The sequence below is a fragment of the Phlebotomus papatasi genome, chromosome 2, assembly GCF_024763615.1.
Source record: "Phlebotomus papatasi isolate M1 chromosome 2, Ppap_2.1, whole genome shotgun sequence".
Taxonomy (NCBI): domain Eukaryota; kingdom Metazoa; phylum Arthropoda; class Insecta; order Diptera; family Psychodidae; genus Phlebotomus; species Phlebotomus papatasi.
In genome coordinates this window covers 11,049,269-11,075,422 of record NC_077223.1, presented here as the reverse complement: position 1 = coordinate 11,075,422, position 26,154 = coordinate 11,049,269, and the positions used below count along the sequence as shown (strand labels likewise).

General features: G+C 31.3%; 2 protein-coding genes across 2 annotated transcripts in view; both read right to left on the bottom strand.

The window, feature by feature from the left end:
- Positions 1–20,658, bottom strand: part of LOC129803767 (putative polypeptide N-acetylgalactosaminyltransferase 9) — a 46,652-nt gene extending 25,994 nt beyond the window's left edge. Inside the window, exon 1 of the mRNA XM_055850548.1 lies at positions 20,080–20,658. The gene's annotated coding sequence lies outside the window, so the exon portion shown is untranslated. The remainder of the gene's footprint in view (positions 1–20,079) is intronic.
- A 189-nt stretch (positions 20,659–20,847) lies between these two features.
- Positions 20,848–25,339, bottom strand: LOC129805070 (cilia- and flagella-associated protein 161-like). The gene is made up of 2 exons (XM_055852891.1): positions 24,709–25,339; positions 20,848–20,963 (listed from the first exon to the last, which is right to left on the bottom strand). Exons 1-2 carry the CDS (start codon positions 25,337–25,339, stop codon positions 20,872–20,874), a joined length of 723 nt encoding a protein of 240 aa, XP_055708866.1. The 3' UTR covers positions 20,848–20,871.
- Between the last annotated feature and the right edge of the window lie 815 nt (positions 25,340–26,154).

The following is a 26,154-nucleotide window of genomic DNA, read 5'->3' as shown; positions in this document are numbered from 1 at the left end:
AAGTGAAACTTAATACAGTGACACCGGTTTATGCCTTGGAGTGTGGTTTTTACACCTGTTTTAAACCTTTATAAGTGTTAAATATACCATTACACAATGTATACATAAATTGTCAGAAGCTTAAGATCGTGTCAAGTTAAGTTAATTATTATTATTTTTTCTGTGTAGAGTAGATACAAACCCATCAAATGCTAAAATTTAATTTTTTTATGCTTATTTTAAACCCTTCCAACCAAATCAATTATTCTTAGTATATATAAATGCTATAAATGTGTGAAAAATTACAGTAAAGAACCCTCTTCATTAAGGCTAAAGTGCTCTTGTATTTCTTTCAGAGATAAGCCTTTTTTCATTTCCTCCTTCTGTCGACTGCCAATTAAATTCTTTGCCTTCCGGAGAACAACATTTTTTTCTCCACAGTTTATCGCATTAGAAGAACTTGTTGATATCTCAGCTATACTGTTCAAGTCTCAGCCAGAGACGAAAAATATGAGAGTTTGTATAATTAATATACTATTTTTTTCAAATGCAGATATGAATTATGAAAAAAGAAACACCATGTCTTCACACGCTTTCATACACAAAAAAAAATTCTAACCTTCGCCTATTTAAGCATCATTTTGTGGGCTCTTTAAAAAATATTATTTATATACTTTTTTTTCTTCACTGGTCAAATAACTATTTTATGCTCGATGCCTAATGCTATTAAATCACTGGACACTGTAATTGTTGAGGTCACATTTTAGGCATTTCATTGAAACCATCGCCAAAAACAACTCATTTAGTGTTAAAACGCAATGTTATTTCACAGAAGCTACTGCTTATTTATTGCACCATGAAGTCGGGGAGAAACAATAACAATAAGTATGTTAAACTATATCTTGTGGATTTTATTACATGAACTCGCACTACTTACTGCCAAGGGCCACAATATGGGAATGTAACAGGTGTTGAGTAATTGAAATTTTGACTATTTTTGTTTATTTTATCCAAGAAAGATTCGTTTTGATAATTATGCTGGATCAATTTTAGTAAGAAAAAGTGAATTCACTCAGACCAAATGAGAAAGCTTGGTTCTTCTAGGATATAAAAATAAATTTATACATTAATTCTGAGTTAAATCTTCAAGAGTTACAGCACTCAATCGGCCTTTAAATTCTCAAGATTTTTTAAAAGTTAAAAGTCAACTTAAAATGTAATATACTTAACAAAACCGAAGCTGAAATGAAAATGCCCAACTTCTTTAACTCTCTTTAATTTTAAAGCTGGTCCCGAGAATCTTCCAAATGTTTAAGTGACAAAGAAAATTTGAGGTAAAATTGAAATTATAGTATATGAAGCGTCATTAGACGATTAGACTCAAAGAAGGAGTTATGTGGGTTAAAAAGACTAAGAAACAGCATTTTTCTCTAATTTTTTTCAACAAAATTAAAATTTTATTTAATAATTCAAACCTTAAACATATAGAAGTGAAACATTTTAACTTTTATCTGAAATTTTTATTAAAGAAAATCTTTTAAAAAAATCAGCCGTTGGTTCTTCATTTTCGGAGACCACTTTGAAAAAACTTATTTTGCGGTAGACTAGATTACTCGAAATAGATTTATATAGAACCTTTAAAACAAATATATCCTCTTAGTAAATGAGTTATACTCGTAGGGTGGAATCACCAGTTCTCGCCAGTGCCCCACTTCTCGCCACTTACACTGAAATTGCTATTTTTCGCAATTTATGAAATAAATGAGTCGCAATCTTTTTGTATTGTTTCTGCTTCTACGCATAGAATCGAAAAATAATAATTATTCGTTTTGGATTCATGATTTTGATCACTTTTTAGAGCAATATTTTAAGCAAGTGCATCGAATCCAACATCTCTTACGAAATGTACTAAGTGTCGTCAAATTTTCATCAGGCCAAAAATACCTATTTGGGTAAATAATTTGTCTATTGAATATTTAATTGCACTTGTGGAATACATAAAATTTGTATTTAGTCAATTAATATTTCATTTTATATTATTTTTGTATAAAAATGAGGCATGGCGAGAAGTGGTAATATTCTGGAATTGATTTTACCACCTGTCGCCATATCTTTTCAATAGGCGACGCTAACTTCACTTCGTACATTCTCAGTTGTCAAATCTGCATTGTTTACTTTCTGCAAAAGCCCCATAATTTGATTTCTCAAATAAAAGTGAAGAAAAATCATTTAAAGAGAGTAATAATAAAGTGATCACAAGGAAAGAGAAATGGTGAATGTATTCTTTTCATAGCATTGCCTAAAATAACCGAGTGTGGTTCTTTTCAAGTGGGTGGCGAGAAGTGGTTACAAATTTTACAAAACTGGCGAAAAGTGGTAAAAAGTGGCGACGAAATGGTTATTTTTGCATTATTAATAAAAATCTGTTTTTTAAGTAGTCCAGCGTTATGTTCTAGGATTATTGTTTTCACGTATCTAGAGCCAATAAATCTAAGTAACTTTGTGTCAAATTTGACTTATCTTGTAACAAGGATTCAAAAGTTATGATTAAATGAATTTAATTTTTTCCTAAACATGGCGATAGCCGGTTATTCCATCCTACTTGAACTAATGATTTTTGCAAAAAAAGAGGTTTTTGGGAGAATTCTATACAAAAATTAACATTTTCGACGTGTTTTATACCACGTTTCGTTTTGAAAAATAAGTTGTGATCAAGGAAATATAAAATCCTTCGTTCGAAGACTAGTTTAACTCATTTGATAACAGGAAATATATTTTTTTTTAAATTTATAATTAATCTACTGTGTAATCTTGTTCACCGAGTTTATTTCAAAAGAGGTGTCCAAAAATTAGGTCTCAACTGGTGAATTTTTAAAATTTGTAAATGAAAATTTAAAAAATATAGTTAAAAAGTTGTATTTATATATGGTTAACTGTGTTATCACACTTGCACATTAAAATTTTAATATGATTCACATTAATTGTCGCTGGTGAGAGTCCAAATGTGTAATTTGTGTGTTTGAATCATTTTATATTCGAAATTTGATCTATTTGTTAATAAAAAGGTAGACTTGGCCCGCAAAATTTGATACAAATTGATTTATAGCATTAATGCGAAAAATTAATGCGATTTTCTCTTTAATTTTTTAATGTGAAAAATATTTATGCTTTAGGTAAATTTAAACTTATTTTTGCAGGCCAAGTCCACTTCTTTATCAATAAATAGAAAAACCCCAAATATTAAGTGACTCAAAGACACAAATAACATATTTAGACACTCACAAGCGACAATTAATGTGAATCACATTAAAATTTTAAAGTGCAAGTGTGATAACGCCGTAAGAGTTACAATTAAATAATTTGTTAATTATGTTAAAAACGTACAGAAAATATTCTATTTTTAGTCTTTGTGACCCAATATGCAGAATTTGAAATCTTTGATTTGACACTAAACATTGAATTTAAATCTCTAAACGTCTTTTATCTCAGAATTGAGGAATTAAACAGCATTATATTAAATTTTCAGTGAAAAACTTAAAACTTTATAAAGATGTGCTTAATTTTATAATCATTTCGATTTACGGAAAATTAAAGGAGGTCTCGGGATTAACGATATCGAGATTAGTAACTTAATGAGATTAACAAGAAATTTTGAAATATTAAAATTTTTGAGATTTGTATACTATTTTGGAGATGATAAATTTGAAACCACTTTGTGTTATCTTTATTAGTAAAACTTTAAAAACATTTCTTCTTCAAAACTAATAAATTCCACGATTTTTCCAGTGGGTTTTTACATTTTCTTCAAAATAATCCTTGAAGAAAATTTCTTTAAAAAAAATCAAAAAAAATGGAAGATCAGGTGCCAAGTGGTAACTTGGAACTCAGGGAGTGTATGTGTTTATCTTTCAGACAGACGTTCAGTTATGCTAATTTTGAGTTGAAAGTAATGCTACCATATCTTTGAGAGGGACTTTCCGGTGTTCGCCAGTGAAAAAGGGTCACCCTAAGATGAAAACACTTTTTTCGTTTTTGAAAACACTTTGGGCATGACGAAAAAAGTGTTTTCATCTTAGGGTGACCCTTTTTCACTGGCGAACACCGGAAAGTCCCTCTCAAAGTACATTGCGCCAGTTTCATCATCAATAATTACACTGCTACCATATCGTCCATTTGTGTTACTCACAAGAATTACAGGAGAGACTGGTGCAAAATTAGTCAGCAAATGAAATTTTACATTACGTATAATACCCAACGCACAATATGTTTTGTTTTGTAAATATGTTTTTGACATATCAGTGAGAGTGAATGAAATCTAGGTCTAGTCATCTTGCTCACTCTCATAAAAATTGCTGAAAATGTGTTTACAAACAAAAGTTATTGTGCGTTGAGCATAATTCACAAAAAAATGTTAGTATCAGGCTTATAAATATTTTAAAGAATAGGAAGGGAGGTGTTTACTTTGATAAAATTATGGTTTCTTCAATATTCCTTGTAAGGCAAACAATAACATCCCAATATCTAATACCAGTCGTGACCAAAACCTTGACTAATTTTGCCCCAGTCTCACCTAGTGTTAGCGTGGAAACAAGCGCAGAATTTTAGCCTTCGATTCCATGAAGTTTTGACCGGATATTATATTAAGAATATTAAAAACTTTCTAAAAAATAAAAAATAGTATTTTTTGAATATCATAACACTTTATTAAAGAACTTAGGGCAAGAAATATTTCATTATTTTCACATTATCTTAAAAAGTTTTTTTTATTCCGACTATTTCTACTATTTTTTTGCATTTCGAATGATATCTCCTACGCGAGTGTAATTATTCCATGTTGCTAATTGTGCATGTTGTTAATCTCAGAACCCCCTGTTATTAACTATTAACGTTTTATGCATACGTTTTAATTTGAAATATAAATATTTTTGTGTCATTTTATAATTTTCTTTGTACATTTTCTCTATTGTGTACATGAAAGAAAGATTTCCAAGAATTAGATCCTGTATGGATGTTCTATTTACAATTCAGGTCATGTACCTATCATCTTCCTTCGGCTTCAACGAAATCTTGAAAACTTAAGGATACCTATTCTAAGGATTCTTCTTTTCCATTCACTTTCAGACTGGTTTTAAACGAACTTTGAAAACTTCTTTCAATTTCGAGCACTCTGCAATATCTCTTAAACCTAGTATACTCCTACATTTTCTAAAGAATGTACCATCTCTCCCACGTCATAATTTCCCTCATAGACAGTTTTTTTTCTTCTTTTTTTTTACAGGAAAAATAGAGACTGTGTGAGAAAGTATTGAGAGTGATAAGATGTTGCAGCATATTCACGATGTGTTTTGCAATTCTCTATTCATTGCACCTCTTATCACGAACACTTTTATTTTTTCTTTCCCTCATAGACACATTCAACTTTTACTTTCTTTCACAATTATTGTTCATCTTCATTGGTTTGGATTTTCGCATCAATTTTGCCCCAGAGTGAATGCATAGCAATTTCTGTGAACTTCCATACAAATTGCATAACACCTTTTTCTCCTAGTTTCATCTTTCTCTTCCACTCTTCTTCCTATTAAATCTATTAAAAAAATTGAAAAACGTCAATGGTTTCATCAACAAATCAGCATAATGATCAATTAACAGAAAAGAAGCTCAAAGTTAATTGATGTAAAAGCTATCGGATCCTTATAAAAAAAACCTAATGGGCAAAAAAAACGAAGATTGGCCATCAAGTTTCTTGAAATCATTAAATGCAGCAACAGGAAATTTTTTAAAAACCTTTGAAAAATCTTTGTCATTATCGCAAGATGTTCATTATTTTACGGATTTCTTTAACACATCTTCAGCTGAAAAGCATCAGGAAGATTTGTGAATGTGCACTAACATCAAACATCTTCCGCAATTGAAATTCAGCAGAAAGTCACCCAAGAAACAAAAAGACAGTCTTACAGAAACATAAAAGATTTTAAAAAACTTATAACATTGTATTCAAAAGTAATTGTGAACGAAAGTCAATTTGAAGATCAACTGCGGAAGTCTCAAGTTGATGTAAAATGTTTATGCTCTTTAGACTTTAGACAGTAAACAAGCTTTCGAAAACTAGTTAGGAAGGTGTTGATTTATATCGTATCATATTCGTGTTTTGAAAATATTAGTAAGCAACACAAAATTGTTCTTTTTCAGTTGTAAACATAATTTTTAAAAAACATTGAACATGTTTTTTTCACAAATATTTTTACAAAATGTTATTGTATCAATTAGCTTAAAGGGGAGTCTAAATTGCAAAGTCAAGAGAAGTTCATTTATTTTTATTGAATAAATTCATATAGATAAACTATCTAAGAATATAAAATAAAAATTTTATTTTTAAGAAGGGTAGGATCAAGCACCTGGCAAGTTGGCCTTTTTATATGGAGCTATTTGAAGCCGATTCCTATATTGATCTCGGACTCAGCTCACAGTGCTCCAAGAAAAAAAATTTATTTAAACAAAAATTTAGTATATTTATCCCTCCATACGGAAAGGTATCTTATAATAAGGAAAAACTTCTCACTTTTTAAATATTTAGCATAACGATCACGAGTGCAGAAAAATTCCCATACGCATTTATATGTGAAAGTAAGAAATTGGTCTCAACTTTGAAGGCCACTCGTCGGGGACTAGGGTAGGATTAAGAAAAAACTTATTGACTTAAAAGGTTCGATTTGACGATTTTCTCCGGTTTTTCTAGGTTTAACCACACATATGAAAACTGACTTTTTTACATTATTCAAGAATTATGAGCTGCACATTTCCCGCCAATTAGGGAGTGCTACGACTAGATGCTTCAGTGAACTACTCATTATTCTGCTATTTTGTTTTTTTTTTCTGAAGAAAATTATTTAAGTATACTTTAAATATGTAAAAATATATAATAAAAATTTTAATAACTTGGTTGTTTCTTTCTTCTAAAAAAAAGATGGAAAAGCGTCCTCGCTTTGCAGAGTTATTGAACTCACAAGAAAGAGCTGTCCGTGTATTATTTTTTTGCATGCTTTTTAGGTACATACCGCTTTACTACCGATTAAATTGATTGATAAATCTAAAAAACCATTCTGAAATAAGAATTTGTTTAAGAAAAGTAGGTATTAAAATATTAAATATATTAAATATTATTACCCGTAAATCCGAGAAATTTACGGGTATATGACTGATTCATTACCAGTTCGATGCAGTTGGGTTGGAAATTTCAAGACCTTTAAAAAAAAAACCATTTTAAGCAAATCGGTTGAAAAATAGATCCTCCAAAGTGGTTAAACCTCGACCTTCGAAAATTCGATATCGAAAAGTTTTTTGAACATACAGTAGAGTCTCGCTATAGTCCATATTTGGTTTCAAATTTGACACTTGGGTCGCACTATAGTCCATGTAATTTTTTAAAATTATCAACGATTTTTAGTATTGAAATTGCTCGACGGCTTCCACTTTCTTTGCGATTGTGGTACTTGTCTTTGCTCTCTTCATTATGGATCACAATTATCACAACTACTTAATAAAGTTTGCCAAAAATATTAAAATAATTATGAATTTCGCATACTAAAAAACATAACCTAACTTAAAATCAGTGTTTTGAAATCAACGGTCGATAAATTGTGGACTATAGAGCGATGGCCTATAGCGAGACTCTACTGTACGTGTACAACAGAGGTGTGCAAGAACCGTTGAAACCGAATAAACGTCAAAATAAGTTTGTTCTTGTAGCGTTTTGGCCATTGACATACATGTTTCATTTGACGTTTATTCGGTTTCAACAGTTCTTGCACGCCTATGGAGTACAATAACAATTATAGCAAACATAGGTACTTTTAAGGATTTCTTTTAAAGAATTCTTCCTAAAAGTTTATGATTTTATAATAGTTTTATAGAATCCTTATGGTCCTTCTTAAGAAAAATGCCCATTAATTATTAAGCTGTTATTATTGGCACTTCTTTTAAAAATAAGGAGAACTGGTGATAAAAGAGAGAATCTTACAAGTAAACCTAAAAAAAAATATATAAACACTGTGTTCAAGAAACTCAAACCTTTTTTAAAACTAAAAATTTTAAAGTATCACTCGACTTAAATTTTTCTTATAAAGGTTTTTTTTTAATTCCTGCTTCTAAAAAGTCTTATTTAATTTTCCGACAAGAATATTTACAGAAGAAAATTTATTTTGAACAGTTCTTCATCATTTCACATAAAGACATTTCAACGAAACAATTTAGAAAACAATATGTTGCTTGGGTCATAATTTTATCTGCCAATATCGCAAAATATTAAAGTCCCCATGTCATTCGTCAAACAAGAAAATTGTGAAAATTGTGAAGCAATCTCTCCACCATTAATGATCTAAATTACCATTTTATTTTGATTTCCGTCATTGCACCAGAAGCAATTGTGAAAGTTTATGTATATGTTTTTTTTTTAATTGATCTGAGAAATTTTGCGCCTCATTTCCCTCTCATTGGCAAAACATTGAGAAATTCAATGAAAAATCAATGTTGAAAGGTTGATTTTCGGGAGAGATTTCTCAAAAAAAAAAAATTAGTCCTCCAACGAAATATTGCATTATTTATTGCTCAATCAGCAATTTCAAATTGGATGCAATATGAACCAGTAAATTGCTCCACGAGATCATCCAAAGCTGTGTCAAGACGTGATCTATTCTATTAACACCATTTTCCTCGCATCATTGACTTTCTTCATTTTATCATGGAAAGATTGTGGCGGAAAACGCCAATATTGGATGAAGTGTTATTAACCCAGAGTGTGCGTTAAAAGAAACGCACATTGCAGTATTTTTTTTAATTCTTCATAAACCAGGGCTGATTGTCCTAGATGGCGCAATTATTTCTCTACAAAGAATTTCCTCTTTGAAAGAAAAGATGCAGAGAACAAGGCAGAAATTTTATTGGATGTGACCCTAAAAGTTTCAATTCGAAATTTCTTCTGGCCATCATTTCCGTGGAACAAGCTGATGATGGTGAAATTGATGCTAATTTGAAGATGAAATTTCACATGAGTCCATTTGGGTCATCAAACATTTTTAGGTGCCTATCCAAAAACAGAAAAAAAACACTGAAGCACCGATAAATCAAGGGATCTAATGCCATGAATTATATAGAACGACTTCACTCCCACAATACACTTGGGAATAGTGAACCTTATCTTCTAAATATTATATGAATTGGAGGATAATAGCACTAAATTAATCACTTAAGCATGTTAAGGTGCGATAGCATTTTTATTGCAAATACTTTCACCATTTAAATTTTAATTGCTTAAACGCCTGTTCCAGTTGAATAGTTCATAAAAGTGAATTTTCAGGGAAAATTGCAGGAATGCATGTTTGTGTTAACGACTGTTTTAGATGAGCCATAAAGTCTTCTGCTTGAATTATGTTCAATATGCTTGTATTCAGTTTAGCGGGGGAATTTCAAAAATTATATATTACTTTGAGAATTTTGAACTAAAAGTTAAAATAGAATAGGAAATAAATTTCATATTGTAGAGTTTGAGAATAAACTTTGCACTTTTATAACACTTTTAATTATTGTAGCATTGAAGTAAGGAACTTTTAAAATCTAGCTTTTATCTTACAAAACAGTCGTAAGTTACTTTTTGATAAAAATTCAATTCTATTGTTGAAGATTCTATTCAATTCTATAGCTGCAGCAATGTTCTCTCTCTTCTCGCTCACTCGAACGCGGATGATGTAACCAAGCTCAAACTTAATTTAAGAAAGCACATATGCTCGACTTACTTCGCCACGAATATGTGTTACTCACATGAAGTATAGGGGTAACTTTAAAATCTACTAATGCACGGCACTCATTCCCTAAAGAGCGCCGTGCAGCATTCCCTAGGCAGAGCATGCCTCAAAGTAGGTTCGTAACGATATGAAAATATTTTAAGAAATAATGCAAAATTATGATAAATCTTCGGCAAAACTTGTACACAAAATAGTAATCGTACTTTAGTGGACAATTAAACTTTTTTCAACGTTTTCTACAATTTTGTTTTAATTTTTTCCACAGTAAAAAACGATTAGAAGGATAATCGTTGATTTTTTTTACCACGAATATTCTTGTAAAGTTAATTTAAATTTTATGTTATGGTAAATTGTGTAACCAACGGCGAATGATTACATAGTTATATATATATACTTACATATTTCGTGTAAAATTACACAGTTTTCAGACAAAATGTGTGCAAATTACACAAATGTGTATCAATGCACACGATTACATTGTTTATGTAAAATTTACAATGAAAATTATGGTTAGGTAGCTGAAAATTTTTTACTTGTTATGTATTCCTTGAATGATTTTTACTCAAAGAGGGAGAAGTTATATAATCCACTTTTTTCAACTTGTGACACGGCTAGAGACCAAAGGGTAAGAGATATCAACTTTAAGTCTTCGACATATCATAAGTCAACATTATCTATAGGTCATCATATCATAAGTCAACATTTTGTATGTATGTATGTATGTATGTATGTATTTTTATTACCAACATGTGCCTTTACATTAGCCCCCCATACCAAGCGTCCGCCGCCGTCTTAGCGTTGACGACCAGCCTCCAAAGCCAAACGGCGGAAATGCTTTTTCTTTTTGTGTAGTCTTTTGTCGTGTTAAACGATCTTTTCTCTGCAGACTGACAAGCAGTACTCACCAGGATGTGTGGGAATTTTCCCCCACCCTCTCCTTCCCTTTCAAAACCATGTTTTTTTTAGTTTATTTCGAAAACAGATCCTACGATTTCTTTCATTTTCGAATATGTTTTAGATGTAGTCAAGGAAAATATTTCGTCTTTGAACATTTAATGTTCGAAAACCATTTCGATATCGAAATTTTAAAGATCAAAGTTTAATCACGTTGGAGGGTTCATTTTTCAACCGATTTGCTTAAATATAGATCTTTTTTGAAAGATCTTGAAATTTCCAATCCAACTGCATCGGACTTAATCGGTAATATACCCGTAAATGATTTACCTTTCTCGGATTTACTTTCTTATCTGTTCGTATGCTTGTTACTCATGCTATTGTAAAATCTACTTTTCTTAAACAATTTCTTATTTCAGAATGGTTTTTCAAATTTACCAATCAATTTAATCAGTAGTAAAGCGGTATGTACCCAAAAAGCATGTGAAAAGATAATAAACGCATAGCTCTTTCTCGTGAGTTCGATCACTTCAAAAAGCTGGGACGCTTTGCCAACTCCTTAACTAATTATTATTTATACATAAGATAGAAACACAAAATAGTTAATAAGAATTCTGATAAAGATGTAACTTTAAGACAGATGTTATTCTATCTTAATTCAATTATTCTATCTGATAAAAAAAAGAAATAAATAAAATATTTGAACCAATAAACTCAATTGGCCCTTCTGGAGTAAATTCCTAAGCAAATTCTTATCGTTTGAGTTTAATAAATCTAAAACATGCTTAGGGTAAGTGTGCCAAATTTCGGCATAGTTGCATGCAAGCGCCAAAGTCTCAAGTTTAAAATGTAATATTTTTAATACAAATTGATTTTTTTTGTTATTTTTTTTTATAAGGAGTGGTGCTTGGAATCTTGTAGACAGTCTATCGTCTTCATTTTCTCTATGTCCTTTTTTAATACATTTTAAAATGAATAAAAATGTAGACATAGCATTGGTGGCCTATTCCGGCCACCTTCATTCTCATAGTTCCTTGCCCTTCCGGAATTTTTCCAATGTCTCTATCAGATGATCTTGTTCGTTGAAACGACATTTTTTTGTTATTTTTTGCATTATATAATCTCTAGAGTATGCAAAAACCAAAAAAAATTATGGAAATTCGAGGAACAAAAAATGTGGCCGAAATTGCAAGCTGGCTGGAATTTGGTACATTTACCCTAAATATAATTTTACCAAACAGTAATAAAGGTATAAAATTTATCGAATATTTGCGTCAAATGCTGATATAGGTGGAAGACGTCATCGCTAGATATAGCACATTTTGTCTTCAATAAACAAGGACTTATAATGGTTGGAAGAGCTTTGTGAGACAACATTATTAATATTTCATTTTGGTATTCACCAAAAACTCCACCTAATTTTTGAAGATTATCCTATCTTGCCTATATAGAGCGACATTTTGAAGCAATTGTTCTGATATCTCATTCAATCAATCGAACACGCAAAAGAAAATATATCTTTAGAAATTGTTTGGTGGTATATTCTCTTTCAATGCTGCTCAAAAATTGACCTTTGAAGCAGTACAAAAGGTGCGCCAACATTGTTGACATATCACAATTTAGATTTTCGAAAATATTTCTCTTTTACCCAAATTAAACATGGGAATATTTGACCAGTGACTGGGTGAAAATTTGTATCACGAACAAATCCGAAATTCATTGATATTCTATACTCATTCTAGTAATTTTTACTGTTACGTTTGAATGGCTTCTTGGTGGTTTTTTATGAACTGGAGGATGTGCTCTAAGAATGTCTGAAGATATTTTTTTCCGTGAGTTTATTTTGCAGAAAACCTGTTATTTTTGCAACACTATTGAGTAGTGATCACTGAATATGGTGCATTGAACTATCCATTTTAAGGTCATACTCCCTAAGCACAAATATTTTCAGCAGAGACAAAATACTTCCAAGATGTGCCAATTGTTGCGGCAAAAGGTCACATGAAACACCTACATGGACAAATTCACCAAACCGAAACATTCTTATGCTATAGTCATACTAACGGCCAAAGTAGAAGATGTTTCATCCCAAGAAAGCGAGGCGAGAATGCGCGAGATAAGGTGGAATGAGGTAGAGAGCAGAGTGTGTACGATACTGAAATAAATATCAAGAGCGAGGAGTAGAGTGGAACCTGAAATCGAAGAGGCTGACGATGTCTTGAGGAAGAAGAGCCACAGTTGAAAACAGGTTAATCAACTTATTACCTATGGCAGCACACAAGTAATCTCCTCCACACACAATCTCGTCTTCTTTAATTCTATTTGACACAGAATGTTGTGTGGTATACAAGAAAAATCTACCTCGGTATGTACATAATTGATTGGAAAGTTTATACTCTTCTGGAAACGTCCTTAAAAATTATATCTTTCCCACTAAACTTTCTACATTCGTCCTCCTATTTTATGAATTATTAAATAGGTAACCCGATTGAAAACATTCTGTACAATGCTCGAGCTTATGAGAGCTCGATGCTTTTAGCTGTCCAACTCATGGGTCAAAGTATCATTTTATGCACGAGTTTGAAGATTTTACAAGGTTTTCCACAGTGTCTCTTAAATTCGGTTATTACATTTAAACCAAAATGTTGTCATAGACAAATACCAATTAGGGTAAGTGTGCCAAATTCCGGACAGCTTGCAATTTCGGCCACCTTTTTTGTTCCTCGAATTTTTATGAACTTTTAGATTTTACGTACTCTAGAGATTATACAATGCAAAACAATAACAAAAAATGTAGCTTCGACAAACGAGATGACGTGAAAAAGATATTGGAAGAATTCCCGAAAGGCAAGGAACTATGAGAATGAAGGTGGTCGAAATAGGGCACCAAAGCTATGCCTATATTTTTACTCTTTTTAAAATGTATTAAGAATGATTTTAGAGTATATCAAGACGGTAAACTCTTTACAAGGTTCCAAACAACACTCTTTCAGAAGAAAGAATAAAAAAAAATCAATTTGAATTTAAAATATTACATTTCAAACTTGAAACTTTAGCGCTTGCATGCAACTATGCCGAAATTTGGCACACTTACCCTATCTTGTACAACACACCATTACCACATAATCCGAGACACTTTTGCCAAATTCAATTGACCGATAATACTAACGACAATACTGACCGAAAATACTGACCAAATGCTAACCGATATTAATTCAGCTGAAAACCTATGTATTTTTATCTGAATACTAACAACCTTAGGACGATACTCACGAGGTAGTACCATTTCCATATATTTGGTTAGTACTTTTTGAACTGCTGATCAGTTAGCATATTTTTGCTGATCGACTTAGAAAAATGCGCTGAAAATTCTGCTTTTTTAGCTAACTGTGCTCGCTTTGGAATTGAATTTTTAAAGCCTCTGTCACATCTCTTAGCTCGGTATAATTTCATGAAATCAAAGTTTGCGTCTCTTTCTTTCTCAAAAGATTTGCATAAGACTATTCCACTCTTTCGGTCTCGAAATTAGATCCAACTAAATTGAATTTCATATGACGTTCAAAAGAAGAATAAGAGTCCAAAAGAGTGGCACAGACGTATGCCAAGCTTTTTAAGAAAGAAAAGGATGTGAATTTCAATTACATGAAGTTTTGCTTATCTAAAAGGTGTTGAAAAGCCATAACATGTCTGTAAATTTTACCAAACAGACCCATTTAGTATTTAATTTAAATAAATGATTTTTTTTATAATAGCTCATTCTATCACAACAGATTGACAACTCTTTACTGTCTCAGAAGTCTCTTATGGTACGTTTGATAGAGTCGAGTCCCCTGATTAAGAGTATGGTTTTGGTTTTGCTCAATCACGTCTCAATTTTTTTTTTAGTTAATACTTTTATATTTTTTTCTTCCTTGCCTTACATTATTCATTATATTACAGGTTCTAGTGAACAGAACTTAAAAAATGTGGGTCCGTTGGAAAGGTCATTAATTGTGCTTCAATTTTGATAATTAGCTAACTAATAACTGAGTGTATACACTGAGAGAAATCCGAAAAAGTCAAAATAACATTCCGGAAATGTCAATTTTACCCTGCAGTATTGATCCGAAAACGGTGTAAATATTACCCTTTTTAGGTGTATTATGGGTTAAAGTTACCCTTTTTTCATGTTGATTTTACCCTTAAAAGGTGTAAAATTAACATTAAAAAATGTTGATATATTTTTACACCGAAAAAGTGTTAAAGTTATGACGAAAAAAAGTTAATCGCAGCCTCTTTTTTTTCTCAGTGTAGGCACTAATCCTCATTTTTCGAGCTGATCCTTAAGCCGAATCCTGTGTCTATTTTGGGCTTAGGCCTGCGGTGCAACTTTAAAATGTTTAAACTTGGTTTTAGAATCATTCATGTTTACTGAATAGAGCTATTCATAAATAGTCAGTCTCAACGAAAACAGTAGCTATCCATAACCGTTTACTCTCTATTTCTATTAATTTCCGTACGGAAGAACATATTTAGTGACGTTATTCGCAAAACGAGTGTAAGAGACGAATATTTCAAGGTATTGAAAGATTGACGGGATTATACTGCTCCATTTGTAGAGTATACGAGCAATATAAAAGCACAACCAACAAAATAGTCCAATCTGGCTGATGCGCAAAGAGGCTATTGTGTAAAAAAGTTTCTCTTAAAAAAAAGAGCAGAGCATACACATAGGTAAATTGTTGCGTGAACAAATATGTAATTACTATAATACATTATCATGCAAATCTATTTAGAATTGAGAAGAAATTACGTGTTATGCTATTTGGCTTCACAGTTCAGTTCCAGACATAATATCAGACAAAAATCAAATAAAATAAACATCAATGGACAACAACATAGCGACAGTTTTAACGATATAGATTTTCCATTCATTAGCATTTTTGTAGCTTCAAGAGCCTTTTTTTTGTACAAGTCACAGATATTGCAATGGGAGCGGAAATAAACTTTTTTTTTCGCAATTAGAGAACTATTTGCCGGAACATGAATTAAAAAATTAAAGGGATCTAATTAAGTACATGAATAAAAGGTTAAGTGCTTTTGATATAAACGGTTTATTATATATTTGCCTTTAATGATCTCTAAAATAAGTCTAAAGTTATTCAATTTTATTTTAATTACCGAACTGAAGGTGGTACGGATGGGCGTTTTAATCAAAATCTAAGTGTTCCAAATAAACAATTTTATAATAATAATTTTGCATATTTTTTTATCTAAAATATTGTCAATTTATGCAAAACTTTGCCACCACATTAAATAAATAATTTTTTAAGACTTAGTATGGTCACTTTATTTTAATTAAAATATAAATTACTTTACACAACATTAAGTTGAAATTAGTTTTTTGTATGATAAGAAGTATTCAAGGAAATATTTTGAATAAATTACTGTGAAACAAAATGATTTTTTAATAAGTCACATTCACTACATAATTTGCATTCTTATATTAATTTATAGTTCCTTTTTATTTATTTCTCTGACAACAATCAGAGAACGTGATGCGACAAAGCATTTTAGGGGATTATACTGTATGACAACTTAAGTATAATTTATATTACTGATATTATGTGACAAATTTAAATTGTTTTTCAATATGTCAATCTTATACCAAAACAAATACAGCAGCACAGAACATTTTATTTTATCAAAGACCATTAAGAAATCAGACAGTGGATGTGTTATTCCGGTTCTTCGGTCAAGGAATCAACATTTTAATTCTAATTTAGAGTTTGAACTAAAATCACACAACAGAATGGAACAAAAATATTTCAGCGAATTAAATATTTAACTACATGTCGATAATGCTTAACTCTGTTGAAACTTTCAACAATTTCTTGCACATATTTGACAAAATAATAAAAATTTCAAGAGAATGTTTAAAGTTAACTCAGGAAAAGTAAAGCTTACTCAATGTAGATCAATAGTAAAAATTAAATAAAAATAACTTTCAGTATTTCGTCCAAAATTAGGATCGGAGGAACGTCTGTTCGACAGGGAACCCCTATTGACACTTTTATCAAAATGTTGAAAATTTATTTAATGTATCTAGTAAGATATAAGTAATATAACGTTTTTTCTGTAATATACCTTTTACTATATACAAAGATGTTCAAATTTCATATCCCAAATGGTACAGAGTAGGGTGTCAATAGGTGCTGACACGAGTTCTTAAAGTGTCAATAGACGTTCCTTTCACCCTATATAGTTTAGTAAAATCTTATCGTTTTTTTTATGTTTAAAAATGCAGTAAAAGCTTTATATATTCTGTCCAGAAATTTTCATGCTTTTTATATTTTATGTAGTTTTAGTAGTTTTAAGCCAACTACGACAACTAATAGGGGAAAGTGGGGCACCACCGAACACAGGCTACCACAGAACTCTGCATTTTTTTTAAATTTAGACTTCAGAGGACGAGACCTATATCAATTAATAGATACTGTAAGGATGCTTGTTCATGATCGTCATAATCCAAGTAGTTTAGAAATAAAAATCACTGTTCGGTGCTACCCCACGTTAGTGGTGCCCCTGTTTCACCTAGATTTTTCTATCTTATCAAAATGTCAAAAGGAAATTTTATAAGGCAATTTTGAGATAAACTCTATAATGTTTGAAAACCCTGAAAAGCCGCAAATGATTAAACTTGAATTTAGAATAAGGATTAAAATTTGTACTAATTTGTAGATTGATAGATACAAAATTACTTTAAACTTTATTTGAAATTAAATCCTACACTGGAAAAATTAAAAGGATCAAATTGATCCAAATTTGATCCTTTTGTAAAAAACGGTACAACGGTTTTCAAAGTCAGAGGTTAAAAAAAAACATTTATTAGACGAATCGAGTCATATTTCGGCTCATTGGAAAGGTCTTGGAATTTCCGACAAAACTGAACTGGTAATGAACCGGTTCATAAACGATAAATAATTTTTATTCGAAATCCATTTATATTAGTCCTAAGTTATTTTGGGCAATGTTTTGAGTGATTTATAAGTTCGTTCAAATCGGTTGTGAACCGGTAATGAACCGGTTATGAATCGATAAATGATATTAATTTTATTACTCTTAAAATTATATTGTGGGATCTTTCGAGTGATTTACAAATCGGTTTAAATCGATTGAGAAACCGGTAAACAATGTATGATGCGAAAGTACTTTTGAGGGATCTGTCAAAATGACAGTCATGAAGACTGACAACCTCAATGGCAGTTTTCTTTCAATTTTTTTCTCGTGAAAAACAATGCTTCAGAATAGTGTGCAAAACGTTATTCTATAATATATTTTAGTGATGGTTTTAGTGATTGTATTAGGCTTTAGGCTAATCAATTATGGCCCGTTTAATGTTATTCCCTTAATATTCTCTGTGGAAAAATGAAGATTCGAAAGCAGCCTTAATCGCGTTCAAAAGTAGACCATGCAGGCTGCGTTTGAAAAATCGACATCACATTTTCAATTTCCTTACCAGGAAAAACTGAAATTAATTTTCGTTCAAAGGCAGATCACATTTTCCTATATCTGGATTACTCTGCTCTAAGGCCTAAACAACAAATTTGAACCAATTTTTATGGGTTAAGTTCGGCCTGTCCTTTTTTTCCTTTTCCGGCCTTAATGAATCATTGTTAAAAAATTTGTACAACTGAAAGCCCAAAATGGTACTACTTTTTAAGTTTAACAGTATCTTAACGACAATTAAAGTAAATCTACAAGTGTACAGCGTAATAACTTCGTTCTATGTTATTGTTTCAAGTGTCACGCAATAAACTTTTCATTTAGATAATTTTACTGAGTTATCACACTTGCACATTAAAATTTTAATATAATTCACATTAATTGTCGCTGGTGAGAGTCCTAATGTATAATTTGTGTGTTTGAATCATTTTATATTCAAAATTTGATCTATTTGTTGATAAAAAGGTAGACTTGGCCCGCAAAATTTGATATAAATTGATTTATAGCATTAATGCGAAAAATTAATGTGATTTTCTCTTTAATTTTTTAATGTGAAAAATATTTATGCTGTAGGTAAATTTAAACTTATTTTTGCAAGCCAAGTCCACTTCTTTATCAATAAATAGAAAAACCCCAAATATTAAGTGACTCAAAGACACAAATAACATATTTGGACGCTCACAAGCGACATTTAATGTCAATCACATTAAAATTTTAATGTGCAAGTGTGATAACGCCGTTATGCTATGTTGGCCTGTTTTCACCGTAACATTATACAAAAAGAAGTCTGATTCGCAAGATTTAAATCAATTGAACTTTTCTTTTTTAAAGAAGCCACACTAATTGTAGCACTTTGCTCAATGATGCTTAACATTGTATTAGCATAAAATTTGACTGACGGTATCTTACTGCATGAGTGAACGTGTAATGTGAATCTGTATTCTTTTGCAAAATTACCTGGCATTTCTCCAAGAAATACTTCCTGAGCCAATAATGATGAAGGTATTAATTTAAAGTTATTGTTGATAAACTATGCATGAATGAGTGGTTTTAAATCTCTGTATAGGCCTTCATTGTAGAATGATTCTTCTTACGGAAAAGGTGAACCATAATATCAAAATAATCTGTATGACATTGGTTGGATGGCTAAGATCATCTTCAATGACAAAACGATCAAAGCATGTTGAAGTCCTTCTGTAACTGTTTATTATACTTTTTTTGGGCTATAAATTCAGAGTAAAACAATAGACATTCTAAGTGAAAAAACTAAGTCCTTATGATGAACTTAACAATATCTTAATCTTAATGTACTAATTAGATGGCTTAGCCTTAAGAATTACGAATTAGTTAAGCTAGTTTATTGTGGCATTCACCAAAACATTGTTTTATAAAAGTTTTTCATTTATTTTAATTTCAGCTTTGAGTGTGCATCTGCTTAAAAATTCTTTTTGTGTTTCTCTCATTTCATTAATTAATAATTTAGTGAAACACACGAGGTGGGAAAGGAATTAATAAGCCTTTCAAATATGACTTTTTGAGCATGAATTTAATAAACCTGCCAACGATAGCAAATTTCACTTTTTCTGTTTTTATTTTCGTTTATATACATTTCCATTTCTCAACTTCATGTCGATGTCAAAAAATAAATAAAAATCGGAGAATTCTAATTGAAAGATGATCAGGAATGGACTTTCATTTCTTTTATAACCTAGACATATTTTTTCGAAGGTACGACATAAATAGTGATATAGAGTTTCAACCGGAAAGGTTTTTTTCCCCTTGAGAAGATTGCCTAATGTAATTGCTCTACAAGATTTTTATTTCTCACCTCCTTATCACATTAAATGAAAATGTTTGTTGATAAGGAAAAGCTGCATGAACATTATCAGATAATACCTCTCAATTCAGGTGATATATATTTTACCTTTTGTTGTATGGCGGAATTTCCTGTGCTTTTTTCCAACGGAGAAATTTGTGGCAGAAATGATGTGAGAAAATTGCTGATATTTTTCTCACAAATTCTTTTGCTGAATTTTGATGTAACCAGCGAGCAGGGAAAAATCAATAGGAGCTTCCCCTAATCTCACACGAAAAACCTCTCAAACATGCACCAAAAATCACTCTTGACTCACTTCTTCAACTACTTTTTTTTTTCACTTCACACTCAATAATGTAAATTTTATGATATTTAATCACTTAGCAGACTGTAATCTCTGTTAAATCAAATAAACTCACTGAATCTTCTTCTGGAATGCACTTCACTTACGTCTTTCGAGGTTTTTCACCTAAATACTGGCCTCTACTAGACAAGCAAATTAAACAATTGCAATACCTATAATATGTGCTCTATGTTTTATGTGGAATTATGATTACTACTGTGACTTCTTCACTTGATATGTTAATTTTCTTTTTTTTTCTCAATCCCCAATTTTTCGTCTTGGGCTGCGAAGCAACTGTCAGTGCTGAAAAATGGGGAATCACTGAGTCACACACACTCGACCACAGTCGGCATACCCATGACTTTTCTGCAATCACTCCATTTCGATGGTAAAGCCACCTACCTGCGAACTTATGTAGAGAAACAGGGGAGAAATTCAAACATTGATCGTTAGACGACATATTGGACCAAGTGCCGCAGCTATAGGTTGGTGTGCAAAACATTTACAAAAGAAACAAACGTTCTCTTTATTTCTATAAAAAAAAACCTTAAATCTGCTTACAAAGATGGAATACACCAGCAATGACTTTCCAGATTGGAATTTTTCCGCTTGAGATTGTGATATTCCAAATGGACTCTTTCCTCTCTACCTGAAAAATCAAATAAGATACATTTAGCCATTCTCTATACAAAGATTTAGCTTAATTTTAAAATAGACGGTTTTTACTCTGAGCGTGTCAATTCCCGTCTGACCAAGTAAGCGTGGATTATAGCCTCAATTAACCCCTATCTTTTATACCTTACTTTTAAGAAGCTCCCATACAAAATACCCCTTACTAAATATATGTGAAGGACACTGTTTTGCGTTCATGGTGGTGAGCAGCGGAGCGGAACTACAAAAATTATGTTGCTGGCATTGTTGCTCTGCTGTCAGTGACAAGATGGAATATTTTCCAATCATTTTATTTGTTTTTAAAATTCTCGCAAAGATTCTCAGTGATTTTAGTGTTTTTTTTTTTTAATAATAATTAATGTGCGTGGGTGCGTTTCGTCTAGAGAAAAGTGTCGTGGTAACTATAAACAAATTTCCAATGTTGAAATACGTGTTTTTATTTCCTTTCGGGGATATTTTTTAGGAGACAATTTTTTTCACAACAGTTTTTGCTTTTCTAAAGTGTTAAATCGTTCATCCTGGTTAAATAAAACATATCCCTATCTTTGTAGCTTATACAATTTATATAAAATTTGAAGGTGAAATCAGGATGTGAAATTGACAGTTTCATTCCACCGCCATTGATATAGGGTGGAATCACCAGTTCTCGCCAGTGCCCCACTTCTCGCCACTTACATTGAAATCGCTATTTTTCGCAATTTATGAAATAAATGAGTCGCAATTTTTTGTATTGTTTCTGCTTCTACGCATAGAATCGAAAAATAATTATTATTCGTTTTGGATTCATGATTTTGATCACTTTTTAGAGCAATATTTTAAGCAAGTGCATCGAATCCAACATCTCTTACCAAATGTACTAAGTGTCGTCAAATTTTCATCAGGCCAAAAATACCTATTTGGGTAAATAATTTGTCTATTGAATATTTAATTGCACTTGTGGAATACATAAAATTTGTATTTAGTCAATTAATATTTCATTTTATATTATTTTTGTATAAAAATGAGGCATGGCGAGAAGTGGTAATATTCTGGAATTGATTTTACCACCTGTCGCCATATCTTTTCAATAGGCGACGCTAACTTCACTTCGTACATTCTCAGTTGTCAAATCTGCATTGTTTACTTTGTGCAAAAGCCCCATAATTTGATTTCTCAAATAAAAGTGAAGAAAAATCATTTAAAGAGAGTAATAATAAAGTGATCACAAGGAAAGAGAAATGGTGAATGTATTCTTTTCATAGCATTGCCTAAAATAACCGAGTGTGGTTCTTTTCAAGTGGGTGGCGAGAAATGGTTACAAATTTTACAAAACTGGCGAAAAGTGGTAAAAAGTGGCGACGAAATGGTTATTTTTGCATTATTAATAAAAATCAGTTTTTTAAGTAGTCTAGCGTTATGTTCTAGGATTATTGTTTTCACGTATCTAGAGCCAATACATCTAAGTAACTTTGTGTCAAATTTGACTTATCTTGTAACAAGGATTCAAAAGTTATGATTAAATGAATTTAATTTTTTCCTAAACATGGCGATAGCCGGTTATTCCACCCTAGAAATTTAATACGATTTAGAGAATTTAGAATTTTCTGTAATACGATTTAGTAATATCTACTCATCGTATTACTGTACTAAGAGTGTACTCTTTCTAACACACGTATTTTTCCATTTGAAATTTTGCAGACTTTACACCTCTCTCTTTCCGTCTTTTCTTACTCTTACCGTGGTGTCATATATAAAAATAATATTAGGAGTAAAAAGACGGAAAGAGTATGTGTCATCATTAGTCTTTAAGTCAGAACGGGAAACCTTGAATTTTGGTAGGAGAAAGTGCTCATGCTTGATACCATTGGAAGCTTCGTAATGACTATATTTTCTATGTTTCACAATATATTTATGACTAATCGTAACGCAATTTTAAAAACTACGTGAAAGTGACCAGTTTTTAAAATATATTGCTAAGTCACATTTATTGAGAAACATCTAGGAAAAATTTAGTCATTACGAAGCTTCCAGTGGTATCAAGCATGGGCACTTTCCCCTACTAAATCATAAACTTATATCTTTAAGCGTTTTTTACCTCTGAACTCTGGCGATCATTATACTTACTAATCTTTCCTATTTGCTTTGATAAATTCAACAAAGTTAACGTTATACTTAAAAGAAATCTTATTCATATTAGGCTATAGTATTGTTTGGGCTAGACCATTGTTGAAATATCGTTGAAGGGAAGGGGTAAAAAATGTGCTTGCAGAAAAAAAACGATCGCAGCGCCATAAAGATTTCTGTACTGTAACTGAGTCTTTACGGGACTATATCTAAAGACAATGGTTATAAAGTAATGACCTATGCTGCCATTTAAAATACTTTTCTACACTTCTTTTTTTTTAAATAAAAGGGGGACATAATTTGGTTAAATAATGCGTCATTTTATTCGAAATTTAGCCACAATTTTAAAGGTAATTTCATTATTTCTTTTTGGTAAAATTTCTTGTCCTTATTGTTATTAAAAAAAAATACTGAACTAAATAATTTTATATTTTTTCTGTATTGACTTAATTTAACCAAAAATTTCGTAAAATTGAAAGAAGATGATAATTTGTCGAGACCATTTCAGAACTAAGAGAAAGTTCAATTAAAACATCCTAAACAGTCTTCCAATCCTTTAAATTGAGATTTCGTAAACTCTGAAGCATCTGCTTTGTAATTAACATCATTTTACCCTTATTTTAGCAGTATACATATTCTAAAGTCTAGTGGGGGACAGTAGGGCAGTGTCCTGGAGCGGTACTTTTTTTAAGACTCAATTCTCTTCAGCATTAAAAAAATATTACATTACAAAAATATTACTTTAAAAATATACATGACAATTCCTAAATAATTATTTTTCTTAAAAAAAACTTTATTTTCGAAAGTAATGCATGCGTGAAACTACCCTACCCTCCCCTATCACACGTTTTTAATAAAAATGTTATAAAAATTAGATTCACTCATTAATTGGGTGTGATCCTTACAAAGTCTCACCTATTTTATATTCTGAGTTATTATTTAAATGTAATATTCGCACTACGGTTATTTTAGGGACACATTGAGAATTTCAGTATTTCAAGATAGAAACAGTTAAACAGTGAATTTCAGATTTTCTTAAACAAGCCTCTTAAGGTTAAACCGAATTCCGAATATACTTAAAATTTTCTCACTTGAGAGAAATCCGAAAAAGTTAAAATAACATTCAGGAAATGTTAATTTTACCCTGCAGTGCCTGCAGTATTGATCCAAAATCGGTGTAAATATTACCCTTTTTAGGTGTATTAGGGGTTAAAGTTACCCTTTTTCATGTTAATTTTACACTTAAAAAGGTGTAAAATTAACATTAAAAAATGTTGATATATTTTTACACCTAATAAGTGTTAAAGTTATGAGGAAAAAAAGTTAATCGCACCCTCTTTATTTTCTCAGTGTATCAATTCATATAAGAATGGAACGCCACTAAAATCACCATTGTGCGTGTAAATTATTAAAAAAAAAAAAATTAGATTAGATTAAGCTTACGGTTAAACTGTGCAATTTGTGAATTTGGCTGATCCTTATAAATAAAATTTAGATAATAAAAATGTGGAAATTTGAGGAGAAAACGATGAATGTCCGGATTAAAATAATTCATTACTAAAAAAGTTATGCTTCTTGTTATTACAAACTAAAAATTTTCTTTATAAAGATTTCCTTACCAAAAATAGTCCGAACAGAATCTCCTTTATTCGTTGCAACACGGTTGGTCGCACTATGAATCAGAAGTGCTCTAGAATCAAATGGTATGATCTCTCCTTCCATCTCAAGTCTCTGTTCAGAATCCGGATGGGCAAATTTCCAACGAAAGTAGCTAAGAGAATTTACCCCAATCCTACCCAATTGAATATCAGACTTTTCTGACTCTGTCCAACTTTTTGGAGGACACAGCAGATAGAGAGGCTCCGCATCCCATCCCAAGCATTGCAGAAGAAAGTCTTGATTGTACTTCAGGTTCGCGTTGCTGAATGCTGATTTTTCTTCCATTGAACATATCTTAAAAGTATTCCTTGCACAAGGAAAATTCGTTGAAGAAAGTGTCAAGTCACAGGATTCGGTGATAGGATGAAGATTATTGCAGAAATAGTCTGTTGCTAGGGACAAGTACAGTGGTCCTCCAGGATGATTCCTCCTCAATTGAATAAATGAACCGAATGTTATAAATTTCTTTTGAGGATCAATTGTGATTCTTTTGAGGAGAATCTCACGGAACCTTTCCACTTTTTGAACGCACAATTCACCATTATTTTTCTTCTCACTCAAGTCTTTCGTCCTAACAGAGGTGCTAAACATATTCGTAAGTTATCGATAAAACATATTTGGGGTGAATAGACACAAATCATGTGTTATTTTGTCAATCGATTTTGTTTCTATGCAGAAAATCCTAATTCATTGGTTGACACCTTAAAAATTTCAAATACTTTTATAAGAGGTAAGGGGGTGATATCTCGCATTGTTTGAATTGAACTGAAATTCTAAGATCATTTATTTAATTTTTGGGATTGATGGAACATTAAAATATTACGAATCAATAAAAAAATCAAGGATTAAAAATAGAAAGTCTTTTATAAAGATTTTTATAATAAGTGAATAAAAAATTAGAATAAAATTTATTTATGATCAACGCATGAATAAAGAAGGATTAAAGGGCAGACCTAGGACAAGATTGCTAAATCAAATTCAGGATCTTGCCTTGGAGCGCCTTGGGATCGAACCCGAACATTTTCCTGAAGTGGCGGAGGATCGGCAGGCGTGGGCCTTGATGTCATAATGCCCGCGACCACAATAGGGATAAGCGGTTGAAAATGATGATGATTTATTTATGAATAAAGTTTCTAGAATCATAAAGATCATATGCAATAAAAATTGAGACAGGCATCAAAAATAGAAAGTCCAGAAGCAAATGAGAATTTCGTAAATTAGGATTAAAAGACTTTTGATCGAACATAAAAGATAAGCGTATCCAAAAAAGATACAAAAATAAAATTTCCTGAAGCAAGAAGACAAATTCTTTAAGCCAGTTTCTGTGATAATGAAAATTATTAAAGCACCAAAACATAAAAGTATACGGACAAAATAGGAAATTCCAAAAATCAAAAGTAAAAATC

Bases quoted from the DNA above. Each gene is read 5' to 3' on its own strand.
- LOC129805070 (XM_055852891.1), bottom strand. From the start codon at position 25,339: ATGTTTAGCACCTCTGTTAGGACGAAAGACTTGAGTGAGAAGAAAAAT. The intron at 20,964-24,708 runs GTAAGGAAATCT...TTGATTTTTCAG, and splicing joins TTCTGTTCGGACTATTTTTG to GTAGAGAGGAAAGAGTCCAT.